The 14,020-nt window shown below is 48.4% G+C and overlaps 1 protein-coding gene across 1 annotated transcript; it reads right to left on the bottom strand.

Moving 5' to 3' along the window:
- Nucleotides 1-220: 220 nt before the first annotated feature.
- LOC119892907 lies at nucleotides 221-12,398 on the bottom strand. Its single transcript, XM_038704892.1, has 5 exons — nucleotides 12,128-12,398; nucleotides 1,387-1,432; nucleotides 1,219-1,279; nucleotides 681-859; nucleotides 221-510 (listed from the first exon to the last, which is right to left on the bottom strand). The coding sequence occupies exons 1-5, from the start codon at nucleotides 12,396-12,398 to the stop codon at nucleotides 444-446; spliced, it is 624 nt and encodes a 207-aa protein (XP_038560820.1). The 3' UTR covers nucleotides 221-443.
- Nucleotides 12,399-14,020: the final 1,622 nt, after the last annotated feature.

Genomic DNA, 14,020 nt, shown 5'->3' with positions numbered 1-14,020 from the left:
CAAATAATATTCAAGTTAATGCTTTAAGTCACAAAATACTTTACACATTCTTTAAAGCTGCACATTCAGAGTAAAAATCTAAGCTGAACACTGGTTACATTTACTCATTTAAATGACGCTTTTATCCAAAGCAACTTACAACTGCTACATATGTCAGAGGTCACACGCCTCTGGAGCAACTAGGGGTTAAGTGTCTTGCTCAGGGACACATTGGTGGATGTGTCGTAGTGGGAATCTGAAGGCATGTGTCTTATCCACTGCTCCATCACCACCCCTACTGCTATACTGGTGGATGTTATGTTAAAGTTTCTCTAAGGTATATAATTAATTAGCCCATTTTTTGAGGCCCATCCTGAGAAATATATTGTAAAAATCAATAGTTATCTGCTTAAATCAGTTCATAAAGAAACAGAGAAATATCAGAAATGTAATATCTGTTGTATTCAATAGGTTTTGTTGACGGTGCTGTACAATGCAGCTACATCCTCTCCAGTTTCCTGACCTCTGGATCTGAGAAAAAAGAAGAAGACATTGTATGAAAAAATATAATTACTATCATATCCCAACAGCGATACAATAAATGTAAAACCAGAGCAGGCAAAATGCAAAAGCAACATATTTATCTCACAGTTATTTCATTTTAATCTTGTAGTGAGGATAATGTGAGAAGAGCTGCTCACCTCGGGGCAGTATTACTCTTAAATGTGACAACAGCGTACTCCATGAAATCTTGTTGCTCCGTGTGTCTGAGGGAGCGAGCTGGTCTGATGTTGGAGTAGAGAGGATCTGCCTGGTTGTTGGTGAAGTGAATGCTGGCATACTGAAGGTTATCCTGCTCCTCTGGCTGTTCAGGTAGAAACTGCACAGACATATTTTACATGAGTGGGTTTTTCATTTGAATAGTGAATTCTTACAGATGATTGCAACCAGGACAGAAAAGACTGAAGCAACTACAGCTGTGGTAATGATGGAACAAATAACCCTGCTTCACCGTGCATTACAGAAAAGAGCTAAGTAAAGGAATTTACAAAGAAAGGACAAAAAGTAGGAAAGCTTCTGGATCTACTAGGAATTTAGTCACATCCATTAGAAATTCATTGCTGTGAAGAAGGATGTCAAAAGAGAAACATGAATTCCTTCTCAGTCAGATTCATTCTCCAGCAGCACTTGAAGAGTGAGTGACTTTTGTTCTTGAATAAGATCCGTGACTATTCTCACCTGTTCCCTGTTGTCTGGTCTCTCTTCAGGCTCAGACGATTCCTTGGAAGCCCTCTTTTTCCTGGTTAGGAGAATAAATAAGAAAATAAATGACTGAACGTTTTAGGTTGGACAAACTGACCTTCAGTGATTTAACTTTCAATGATTCAGTGAAACAGAGCTGCTCACCTGATCCACAGGAAGAGACAGAGGGAAATGATAACCAGGAGAACGTCTCGGGTTACGTATGTAACCCTGGTTCCCCGAGAAGGGGAACGAGAGACTGCGTCGGTTACGACACTATGGGAACGCCTCTAGGCGAAGCAGGTCTGAACGTGAATGAAATCACTCCAATCCTATTGGCCTGTTGCTAGAACGGTAAGGTGTGACGGAATAACCGGAGGAGTATAAAGCACACCTGTACACACTCATCATTAGCTTAAACTATGAAGCAGGCGCTTCAGGCGGGGAGAGAGGTGCGGCGGACCGACGCAGTCTCTCGTTCCCCTTCTCGGGGAACCAGGGTTACATACGTAACCCGAGACGTTCCCCTTCGAGGGAACTCGAACTGCGTCGGTTACGACACTATGGGAACGAGATACCCACTAAACCGTGCCGAAAACCCCGCCTGCCCCTGTGTGCAATAAAAGTGGCACTACTAAGAGGAGAGCGCACGAGTGCCAGGTGCCGAAGGAAGGTCAAGACTGTAAAACCGAATGAATGTGTGCGGAGTGGCCCAGCCAGCCGCTAAACAACATCCTGCAAGAGGCCCCAGAAAGGAGGGCTTGAGAGGCCGCCATGCCTCTGGTAGAATGAGCCCTCACAGCCACAGGTGAAGGCAAACCGCGCACCTGATAGGCCAGGGAAATAGTCTGAACAATCCAGTTGCTAATAGTATGTTTGGATGCAGGGAGCCCGGCCCTGGGAGACCCAAAACACACTAGCAGCTGGTCAGCCTTCCTCCAACGGGAGGACCTCAGAGTGTAAATACTCAGTGCTCTGACAGGGCAGAGCAGATGAAGTCTCCCGTCCTCCGCCGTCACATGAGGTGGAGGATGAAATGCCTGCAGCACTGTGGACCCTGCCGCACAAGAAGGCACTTTAGGGATGTATCCTGAACGAGGGTGCAGGATAGCCCTAATATTCCCCGGGGCAAACTCCAGGCTTGCGGGGAAACCGAAAGCGCTTGGAGCTCCCCCACCCTCCTCAGAGAGGTGATAGCAAGGAGAAAGGCCATCTTGAGGGTCAAGTGCTTAGCCTCAGCTGACTCCAGGGGTTTGAAGGGGGCCTCAGCCAACGCCCCAAGAACCACTGCCAGATCCCAAGTGGGAACCTTGGACCGAGTCGCAGGTCTCATCCTCCGGGCACCACGGAGGAAAAGTACAACCAAGGGAAGTTTCCCCAAGAACCCCTCCCTCAGAGGGGTGTGGAAAGATGAAATAGCTGCCACGTACACCTTGAGGGTGGAAGGGGAAAGACCAGCAGAGAACCGGTCCTGGAGGAACTCAAGTACCTGAACCACCGGGCAGGTAACAGGGTCCACCAACCGCTCCCTACACCAAGTGGAGAAAACACTCCACTTCAGGCTGTACATCCTCCGTGTGGACGGGGCCCTGGAGCTCAGGAGGGTCTCGACTGCTCCGGCTGTTAGACCCGCCTCTAGGTACTGTGCCCCCTCAGGGGCCAGACCCACAGTCGCCATATGGCGGGGCAAGGGTGAAGAACCCGGCCCTGCGCCTGGGACAGCAGGTCTCTCCTCAGAGGGACCCGCCACGGCGGGCCGTCCAGGAGCGACATGATGTCCGAGAACCACACCCGGGTTGGCCAGAACGGGGCTACGAGCAGTAGGCCGACATAGTCCTGGCGGACCCGCTCCAGAACCCCGGGAGCAGAGCGACTGGGGGAAAAGCGTACAGACGTAGCCTCGGCCACGAATGTACCATGGCGTCCAGACCCAACGGGGCTGGAGGAACGAGAGAAACCATAGCGGGCAGTGCGTAGTCTCTTGAGACGCAAACAGATCCACGTCTATGGGGCTCGAACCACTTCGGGGTGAAGTCTCCATTCCCCGGGCCTCAGCCACTGCCTCAACAGCAGGTCTGCTCCCTGATTCTGCGTCCCCAGGAGATACATCGCCCTGAGCGATAGTAACCTCTGCTGGGACCACAGGAGGATCTGACGCGCCAGTCTGTCCAGAGGGCGCGAGCGCAGACCGCCCTGGTGATTCAGATAGGCCACCACCGCTGTGTTGTTCTCCTCGGAGCGAACCAGGACGTGGTGGCCTTGGAGATCGGGCAGGAAACTCCTTAGAGCCTGGAACACCGCCAACATCTCGAGACAGTTGATATGCCACTCGGATCGATGCACCTGCCAGGATCCCCTTGCAAAGCGGCCGTCCATGACCGCGCCCCAGCCCGTGAGGGAGGCGTCTGTCGAAAGAACCAGCCGGCGACAAGACCCTCCCAGCACGGGCCCCTGGGACAGGAACCAAGTTTCCTTCCAAACTGATAGGGAACGAAGACACTTGCGCGTAACCCAAACCAGACGGAGAGGATTCCCCTCGGGGAAAAACCCTTGTTCCTTAGCCACCACTGCAGGGGTCTCATGTGCAGCAGTCCAGATGGTATTACGCTGGACGCAGCCGCCAGGAGACCCAACACTCGTTGAAAGTGTTTCATAGTGATGGCGTGGCCTAACTTCACCCCTTTCACGGCAGCCAATATGGTGTCGACACGTGCCGGAGACAATTGTGCCCGCATCGTTGTCGAATCCCATGCAACCCCTAGGAACGTAGCCCGTTGGGTGGGCGCCAGCACGCTCGTCTTTGCGTTGAGCCTCAGCCCTAAACGCCGCAGACGAGCCAGAACGACATCTCGATGCCGAACTGCCAACTCTCGAGACTGGGCTAGGATGAGCCAGTCGTCGATGAAGTTGAAATCCGGATGCCCCGGAGCCTCAGCGGGGCCAGTGCTGCATCCATACACTTGGTGAATGTGCTAGGGGAAGTGCCAGGCCGAATGGAAGAACCCGATACTGGTAAGCCACACCCCCGAAGGCAAACCTCAGGAACTTCCTGTGAGAAGGACGGATGGAGACCTGGAAATAGGCGTCCTTTAGATCTATCGTGACGAACCAATCCTCAGATTGGATGTGCGTCACGGTGGCGGGGATGATGAGCATCTTTAACCTGAATCTCCTCAGAGACCGGTTAGAACCCGCAGATCCAAAATAGGGCACGCAGCCCTCCGTCCTTCTTGGGGACTATGAAGTACCGGCTGTAGAACCGGCGTCTCTGTCTGGGGGGGAGACACGTTCCACGGCCCCTTTCCTCAGCAGAGTACAAACTTCCTGTCCCAACACCGGACCTTGCTCCGGGCGGACCACAGTCCAAACCACCCCTCTCTTCTGTTGAATTTGGAGGGCGGGTTTTGAACTGTAGTCGATACCCATCTATGGCAGTGCGCAGGACCCGCGGAGAAATGTTCGTCAGGCTCCGCCAAGCGTCTGCAAAGTCTGCCAACGGAACCAGCCCCTCGGGGCTGGTGGTCGGTGTCTCGTGTGATCTTCTGGTGGACCCCTGAAGCCCCAGAACGGCAGGGGGGAGCCGCCGAAGATCCACGGTGAGTGAGTCGGGATGCCGTCCGCCTGCAGACCCTCGGGGCAGGCAGTACGGCGCGGACTCGATGGTGGCAGGTGCGTCCTGAACGTGTAAACGGCGGGATAACATCACCTGTTGCCACGGCGGAGGGGACCTCGGTCGGCCTCCGGGGGGGGTGGGGGGTGCGGGAGGGGAGAAAGACTCCCCTACCCCGGTCTTCCCTGAGCTCCGTCGGGACTGGATGACGGTCCTCAGATCGCGTCTCTCAGACGGCTGAGGGTGAGAGCGCCGTCTCGCTGCCCCAGCTCCTTGCGGGGGCCCCCGAGAAGCGACACTCTGCTTCCCTCCTCTCCGTAGGAGCTCGTAGAGGGAAGGGACCTACGCCTGGCAGCCTCAGCTGCCTTGGGTCCAGACCGGCGAGGGAGGTACTGGCGGAACGCTTCGCACTGCGTCTAACGCTTCGTGGTTCTGCGAAGCTCCGCCAGATCTTCCTCGGAGGGACCCCCCCTCTGAACCATCTCCTGTAGCAGGTTGGCTTGGTAGGCTTGAAGCACCGTGGTGTGCAAGCTCGCACCTGCCTGGCCCGCTGCCATGTACGCCTTCCCCACAAGCGTGGATGTGGTGCGACATGGTTTGGATGGTAATGCCGGCTTCTCCAGGGAGGACGCAAGTCGAGGGGAGAGATAGCTCGCAAGCTCATCCTCCACCCGAGGCATCCTCCCATAACCACGGTCCCTAACCCCCATCACATTACTGTAGTTCAGTGATCGGGGTGTGGAAAGCCATGTAGAGAAGGGTCTGCCCCATGATTTACTCATCATGTAAATCAGGAAAGAATGGCAGAGACCGGCGTGGAGGTGGCGTGTGGTGCTTAAGAAACCTTTCATCAAGCTACCACTAGCCTGTGGTGTCTGCTCCTCCCGTGGCCAGTTGATGTTGAGCTTAGCCACGGCTCTAGTCACCACCTCCAGCAGCACGTCATAGTCGGGCGCGGCCAGATGACGCCGCCCCGACACCCGGAAGTCATCGTCCACTGCGCTGAGCACGTCCGCCTCCTCGGAGTCGGATTGCTGCAGCGTCTCCGGATCCAAAACCGCGAGCGGGAGAAGCCGAAACGGGCTCCCGAACGAGGAAAGGAAGCGTCGGAGCCAGCGGATGAAGGTCGGGAAAAAGCCTCAGCCGTCCCGAAATCCTCCGACAGATCACGCTGTGAACCCATGAGTGAAGCCGCCGGGCCGCCTCAGCGGCCGCAGGGCCCGCGCCGCGGGGAAAACACATCCGGCCATCCTCGGAAAGAGAGCCATGCTGTACCTCAGTACCCGCACGGAAAGGGCTTCGCAACGGGCGCAGGCAGCCCCCTCGAGAGCTGCCCGTGCGTGCTCCATCCCCAAACATGAGACACACATCTCATGAGAATCTCCATCCGTGATGTACCGAGGGCAAGAAAAAAACACACCTTCTGTACATCTGGTTGCCGGACATGCTGGTAGACTTCTTCTTCAGGTAAGACACACTGCTTGTAGGACTGGAGCTTTCTTCAAACAACATACAGAGCGCCTGCTGAATAAAAAAAAGCTAATGATGAGTGTGTACAGGTGTGCTTTATACTCCTCCGGTTATTCCGTCACACCTTACCGTTCTAGCAACAGGCCAATAGGATTGGAGTGATTTCATTCACGTTCAGACCTGCTTCGCCTAGAGGCGTTCCCATAGTGTCGTAACCGACGCAGTTCGAGTTCCCTCGAAGGGAAACAACAGTGATTGTTTTAGCAACTGTTAATTTCCCTGCTCCTGAGAAATGGGGAACAGAAGAAAACACAGGCAGTAAATTAGAGTGTTACAGCATGTTTGGACCCATTGCTCCCATAGAGTAACACTGCTTTCCAAACACCAATCAGAGTAAACCAAATTATTACCAATGTAAAGAAACTGATTTGGAGCGTTACAAAGAAGAAACTGAAAGTAGAATAGATCAGAATATTCTCTCTAAAAAGAGATTATTATCTCTCTACTGTCAGAGATAGAAAGCAGAGACAGATCCGAACCAAGTACAGTGCATTTGTGTTTACTGTATTATAGTTTTGCAAGAATTGTTTGCTTTTGCAAGGGATTTATAATGTTTTGTTTTATTGGTGTAAGATTTTGTGATTAATGTGTAGAGGTTTTCAAAAAATAGCCACTAGTTTCAAAAAGTGTGCCTAAGGAATTAGAAAACACTGTAATGTCCCCAAAGTGTGTGCAGCTCAATGCAAAAACGTACCTGCCACAACAATCAGATGTAAGGTGGAGTTATGACGTCCTCTTCTGTTCTGGGCTTCACAGTAATAATTCCCACTGTGTTCAGCTCTGATGTCAGTGATGGTGAAGTTCTGTCCTGATGCTTTTGGTGAGTCTTCATTCTTCTTGTACCAGGTGTATTTAGTTGGGTTAGCATCACTGCTACAGGTCAGAGTCACTGAACTGCCCTCCACTATCTCAGCAGAGGGACTCACTGACACAGAGGGAAGCTTTGGAGCATCTGGAAAATATAAATAAATTTAAAAAAAATGAGGATAGATTTCTTTGGTGCTACATGTTGTATTGAAATGAGTAATAGTTATGTGTTGTACGCTGTTTTTATTTTCTATTTTACCCTTTAAAAAAATTATATTTTAATGTGTTTTCTTTTTCCTTATGTGTGTGGAAGCATCTGAAACTTTGGAGGTGACTTTTTTTTTGAAGGTGGGTTTGTGACTGGCAGCAGACAGAGCTGTGTGTTTGGGCCACTTGAGTTATTCTAAAATCTAAAGCTGTGTTCACACTGAAAGTGAATCCAGCGTTTTGGGAGGCTTGATTAAATACAAAGTCAATGCAAAAAATGCAAATTCACTCTGGGCGGTGCGGAAGATGCATTTGTTGCGACTTTAGCTGGGTCGCACGAGTTCAAAATTTTTAACTTGAGCGAGAAATTCGTTGGATGCTATGTTGTGAAAGCCTATCAGCGTGAGATTGTCCGGCATTGTTTGAAGAGGACCAGGGAGAGCGGGGAATCAAAATGCCGCTGGCTGACGAACGGGGAAGTGTACGGGGAGCAGCGCTGCAGTTTTTGGACAAATAAACACACGTAATTGGACTGGATTATGCTCTGACAACAACGCTGTTTACTCGCGGGAGAAGCTCAGACTTAACTGCTTTTATTAAATTTGCTTTTTAACTTTAGTTTTTGGGAATACAACGTTGATTCATCTTCACTGGAGTTTTTCGGCAGCTAGTGTCTAGCATCTGGTTCCACTGTTGTTGTTAGCGTCGACTGGCTCCCAGAGCTCTGTTGGACTACTACTTCATATTTATATAAAAGACCGGACAAAACTGAACATTACTTGGAGAAAAGAAAGCGAGGAAGTTGAACTACCTGGTGAGTTCAGAAAATGTGTGTCTGTAACTTTATTCCAGGTATCGTTGTACTTTACTGTGAACAAGTTAGCATAGCCCAGCTCAAACCGAACTCCATTCAGAAAACCAACATTTTAAAAGTTGTTGTCCTGCTGTCCTGCTGACAGACCTGGCAAAGCATGAATTAATTTGTTTAACAAATCGGCATCATATTGTAGTTATTTCGGCATCAGTTTGATCCATTTATTGCAATTAAATCACAGCAAAATGTTTACTTTGCGTTCATTTAGCTGTAGAATTTGCGGGTTGTGTTTATTTGTTTATCGCGTTGTGTGCGAACACTAAGTAGTTTTTCACCTGCGTGAGATTAAATTTGCGTCGTATGAGAACACTGTCATGATTGGCGGAGTGAAGGCGGAGGTGTGGACCCAAATGCAGACGTAGGCGAGGAGGATGCAATTCAAACAAAGATTTATTTACAAAAAGACAAACAGGCTAACACTGGGAGCTCAGCAGCAAATGTTCAAACAAAAGGGAACTCCAACTCCAAACAAAACATAATCCAAAGGGAAGAATCCGTGAACAAAGTACAAACCAATGAAGTAATCCAAAAGGGCAGGGAAGGCACAGAACACTCAACACGGACGACGCAGATAATGCAGACAATACAGACAATACAAGGACGTGACAAAGACTGAAGAAAACTTTGGACAATATACACACACACACACACACACACACACAGGTAAACGAGCAGGGAGGGAAACACAGCTGAGATACATCAGGTAATCAGACAAAGCTAGACAAGGACACCAGGTACAGAAGGTTACTGAAATAAACAGGAAGTAAAGTTCACAGGAACACACAAGAACAGATCTACCAAAGTAAAATGCAAAAACATGGAAAGACAGCAAAATCAGGACACAGACAGAGACGGGAGCAAACAGGAGACAAGACTACCCTAAAACATGGAGATAAGACTAAGGACTAAGACAGACCATAATGAGAAAATACAGAACTACAACGATAAGGAAAACACTAAACATGAACTAAAGCACAGGACCAAGAACTAAGATGAGAGATAAGACAGTTACAATGACAACTTAAAGCGAATGAGCCAAAATAATAAACTAGACTACAAAACTCCAAACCATGACAATATCAAGTAAACACAGGAAAAACAACAGCACAAAACCAAATCCTAACAAACACAGCATAATAGGAGGGCAAGAAGAATGTCCTTCATACATTTTTTATGAGCAAAAATGTTGAAATGTGCTGTAAATACTGGAATTGTGTCCCTGATTAACTTTCTATTAGCAGAGTTGGGCCTATATACTTATTGATATTATATTCCTGGTTAGCACAAGCTAAGAAATCTATGTACTTTATATTTCCTTTATGTTTTGACATGTATAATTTCATGGTCAAAATTGCTATTTCAGAAAACAACTATATAACATCTAACAACTATATTTGTACTGTAATTTAACTGTGTGGGGGTTAAAAAAGTTAGCCCTTCCTACAATCCAAAAAATGTTGCCACCTAATAAATGTTGCCACCTAATAAAAATCCAGGCAGCAATTTTGTTTCTAGCAAAATGTATTTAGCAAAACAAAATACAACACATTAACTTACTCCCTCACCAGCCACTGTAGCTAGTGGTTTTCCAAAGTTACTAGCCAAGATGTGTGGGAGCATCTGAAATTTTAGGTGAGGTGGTTATCTGGATTGAATCCTCTGAACTTCCATGCAGATTTGGGAAACCAAAATATTTGACTGGATAGTTAAGCTTTAAAAAGTTGTCTGAAGTTGAATGATGCTTTTTAAATTTGTTGTGTTTTACTCACATTTCACTTTAATAAAGACTGATTTAGATATCTTCTTCACCAGCTTGTTCTCAGCTACACAGTTATACTTTCCAGAGTCAGAGGACTGAATGGAGCCGAAGACAAGCTGTGGTTCTTTACTGAGGCCCCATCCACACTACTCCGTTTTAGTTTACAAACGGAGAATTAAAATGAATATGATCTCCGTCCACACCCGTGTTTCCGCTGCATTTTGGAGTTGATCACACATTAAAACGACTGAAAACGCACAGCTAGGACCCGTTCAGGTGCACTGGGCATGCGCGTGCCAGTGTAAACATAAAGCCGATGGTCTATTCTGTAGTTACAGCAGATTTACAGCAGAAAGAATAAATAAATACAGACTAAGCATCATACCAGTTTTTTTTGTTGCATAGATCAAAAATGAGCTGGGACTGTTACTGAATGTAACACGGGAGTGTGGCATCAGAAAACAGACTGGGAGCGACATGCACAGTACAAGTGTAGGCAGATGAGTGTTATTTGCACAGTACAGAATATTTTGATAAAAATATGTCAAAAACCCAGTCAGCAGCATCTTTTTTCTGCTTTGCAAGACCCAATCAGAGAGCCGAGCATGTTTCTAAAGTCCTCCAATTTGGCCCGTCTTCACTAAAACGCCCTCCAGAGTTTTGAATCGCAAAACGGGGTCGGCAGCGTTTCCGAACTTCTCCGTTTTAGGTCTTCGTTTTCATCGTTGTAGTCTGGATGGGAGGTGCAAACGTAGCAAAAGGTCTCCATTTTAATTCGCAAACGCAGTAGTGTGGATGGGGCCTGAGAGGATGAAGGTTTGGATATCCATTCTCGTTGTGGCAGGTATATTTAGCTGCTGGGTTAGCATCACTGCTGCAGGTCAGAGTCACTGAACTGCCCTCCACTATCTCAGCAGAGAGACTCGCTGACACAGAGGGAAGCTTTGGAGCATCTGGAAAAGATCAATTAAATGAACCAAAATGAGGACAGATTTCTTTGTGTTGTGTTGAAATGAGTAATAGTTATGTGTGTGGAAGCATCTGAAACTTTGGACATGGCTTTGTGACTGGCAGCAGACAGAGCTGTGTGTTGGGACCACTTTTTTACTCATTAAAATTGAAGAGACTGACAGACAACATGACACAAACTTGCTGAAATGTGTTCTAAATACTGCAATTGTCACACTCTGCATTTCTGTCTCTGTTTTCCCCTACACTCGCTCTCTCTCTCCCTGCCTGTGTCTCATTAGTCTCATGTCTTTCACCTGCGTTGCTCCCGCCCTGCTCGTTAGTCCCTGTGTGTGTGTATATATACCTGGTGTTTCTGTCTTGTCTTTGTCGGGTCATTGTATGTTGTCACCCTGTGTAGCAGTTGTTCTCGTGTCTTCAGCCTTACTCGCCGTGTCTCCCTGTTACCCTGCTCATTTTTTGGATTCTGGTTTTCACCCTTTTGGATTTCTGTTGGACAGCCTTTGTTTTTGGACTCAGTCAATCAGCCACTCTGTTGTAAGTGTGCTCGTCTTTTGTTTGCTTATTAAAACCCCTCTGAACTGTTCCTGCTGGCTTTCGTGTCCTGCATTTGGGTCCTCCAACCTACTACCTGCTTCACCCATACCAAACCCTGACAGCAATGATGGCCCTGGCTGACTATCAATGAGCAGAGTTGGCCCTTCCTACAATCCAAAAAATGTCGCCACCTAACAAAATCCAGGCTAGCAAAATGTATTTAGCAAAACAAAAACAATAAACATTAACTTTTTTCCCTCACCAGCCAGTGTAGCCAGTGGTTTTATAGCCAAAATGTGTGGGAGCATCTGAAACTTTAGAGGTGGTTTTCTGGTAGGGCCACGGAGCGACTGGTGCTCCTGGTGCTCCTGGTGCTCCTGGTGGCCAGTCCGACTATGTTTGGAATGATTAGCTACAAGTTAGCAACGTGGTGCGTTGGGGATTATGATCGATTGTAGTCTTTACTTGCGCACTGTGCTCATGAATAAGGGTCATAAGCGAGTGAAATGGTCCCACTGTAGAACCCTGTGTGTGGGCGAGGATAATGAGAAAACTGCAGTGCAAAAAGAGAGACGAAGTGTCACACACAGCACACTTTTTTGTTAAATCGCACCCCTTGCGATCATGTAATCTTCACACTGGGCTCCTGGTGTGACAGGAGTGTGTGCGGCGTCAGGAACAGTGCTCTCAAGTGCTGGCTCAATTGAGTTGGAAGGTTTTTCAGGAGCCACAGGGGTTGGCGAAAGATGGCATCTGTTTCTTCGCAGAGCGCCCCCGGGCGTCTCAATGATGTAGGGCCTTGGCGTGCCGGCAGTAGACACCACAGTGCCTCTTTCCACTGTATCTTTGACCCACACATGATCACCGGGGTGAAGGTATGACATGTCGCGTGGTCTGTGTCTTCGGTCATAGATCTGTCACAGTTTTTGTCTGTACTTTTGTTCTGTCCTTTTCAAGTTGTCCATGTCTGCGCACCCTGGGTTGAGCTTGGATGGAATGGCAGGAACTGGTGTTCTTATTTTCCTTCCCATCAGAAGCTCAGTGTGACTGTATCCATTTGCCAGGGCAGCAGCTCGATAGGCCATCAGGGCGAGATAAGCGTCGCTGGATTTCCTGAGGAGACTTTTGATTGTCCTCACAGCACGCTCAGCCTCCCCGTTGCTCTGGGGAAAATGGGGACTGGAGGTCACATGACTAAAGCCCCAATCCTGTGCGAACTTTCTGAAGGTCTCGGATGCAAACTGTGGGCTGTTGTCTGAGCGGACCACTTCAGGTATACCATGACGGGCAAAGATAGACTTGAAGTGATCGATCACAGCTCCAGATGTTGTGGATGTCAGTTTGGCCACTTCAAAATATCTTGAGAAATAGTCCACAATGACCAGGTATTGTTTGTTTTCTATCTGGAACAAATCTGCTCCTACAGTAGACCATGTTCTTGGCGGGAACTCAGTAGGCATCATCGCTTTAGGTCTCATCGATTTATTTTCTCACAGCTACACACATCACATTTCTCTATCATTTGTGTCAGCACTCTGCTGAGGCCCGGCCACCACACTGAATGTTTAGCTCGCTCTCTGCATTTTGTTATTCCCAGGTGGCCCTCGTGCAGCTTGGACAGGATGTCTGCCCTGAGTGATGCTGGGATGACAATCCTGCTGCCACACAGTAGTAGACCGTTTTGGACTGTGAGCTCACCTGAAAATGACAGATTGGGCTGGAACACTCTTCAATGGAGAACTTGTCTGGCCATCCTTCGACACAGAATTTCTTCAACTGCTGGAGTTTGGCGTCGTCGTCCTGGTGTCTCTGAATTTCTCTTAACCTCTTTTCTGTAGCTGGGAGACTTGCTATGACAGAGTCAACATAGAGATTGATTTCCTTCCCCTGCAATCCTTCTGCAGTGTGGCTGACAGGAGCTCGGGACAGCACATCTGCAGCTGCATTGTCTTTGCCAGCCACATGTGATATGGTGTAGGCAAACCTCATTAGACGCATGCGTAGACGCTGTATGCGTGGAGGAAGTTCATCTAAGCTCTTTGAGCCTAGTAGAGGAATCAGGGGCTTGTGGTCGGTTTCCAACCCATTTACAGTGGGAATGCGGGACTGGAGACATGTGCATCAAAGAGTAATGGAACATGACAGAAGTGGCCCTCATAGAGAATGTGCAGACACCTGCTTTTTTAAGGATCAGCAAAGGAAATATAAGTTAGATGCTCAATGTAAATCAAATGTCTATCGCAAGAGAGCAGGTGCGTCAAAGACGACAGTTTATGGAACGTATCATTGTGTAGTGAACCAACCAGTGAACACTTAATTTTTTTTATCCCAAAAGAAAGAACACAGCATCTCCCCTTTGTCTTTCCCTAAGAACGGGGAAGTTATCACCCCTCAAGCAGACAGCCTGACTCCAAACTGAAACACCCCAAAGGAGCTGTGGCGGTTTTGGGGGGGACCCAACAGGGGCCAGTGCCCCTGTTAAACAGACCTTGGACCCCCTATGGCC

The sequence above is a fragment of the Micropterus salmoides genome, unplaced genomic scaffold, assembly GCF_014851395.1.
Source record: "Micropterus salmoides isolate LMB-PRFRI ecotype aquatic unplaced genomic scaffold, ASM1485139v1 Ms_hic_scaffold_1, whole genome shotgun sequence".
Taxonomy (NCBI): Eukaryota; Metazoa; Chordata; class Actinopteri; order Centrarchiformes; family Centrarchidae; genus Micropterus; species Micropterus salmoides.
Note: the sequence above shows the minus strand (reverse complement) of the source record. Positions and strands in the feature narration are given on the sequence as shown.

Bases quoted from the DNA above. Each gene is read 5' to 3' on its own strand.
- LOC119892907 (XM_038704892.1), bottom strand. From the start codon at position 12,398: ATGTCATACCTTCACCCCGGTGATCATGTGTGGGTCAAAGATACAGTG. The intron at 860-1,218 runs GTGAGAATAGTC...ATGTCTGTGCAG, and splicing joins GACCAGACAACAGGGAACAG to TTTCTACCTGAACAGCCAGA. The intron at 511-680 runs GTGAGCAGCTCT...CTTTTTTCTCAG, and splicing joins AAGAGTAATACTGCCCCGAG to ATCCAGAGGTCAGGAAACTG.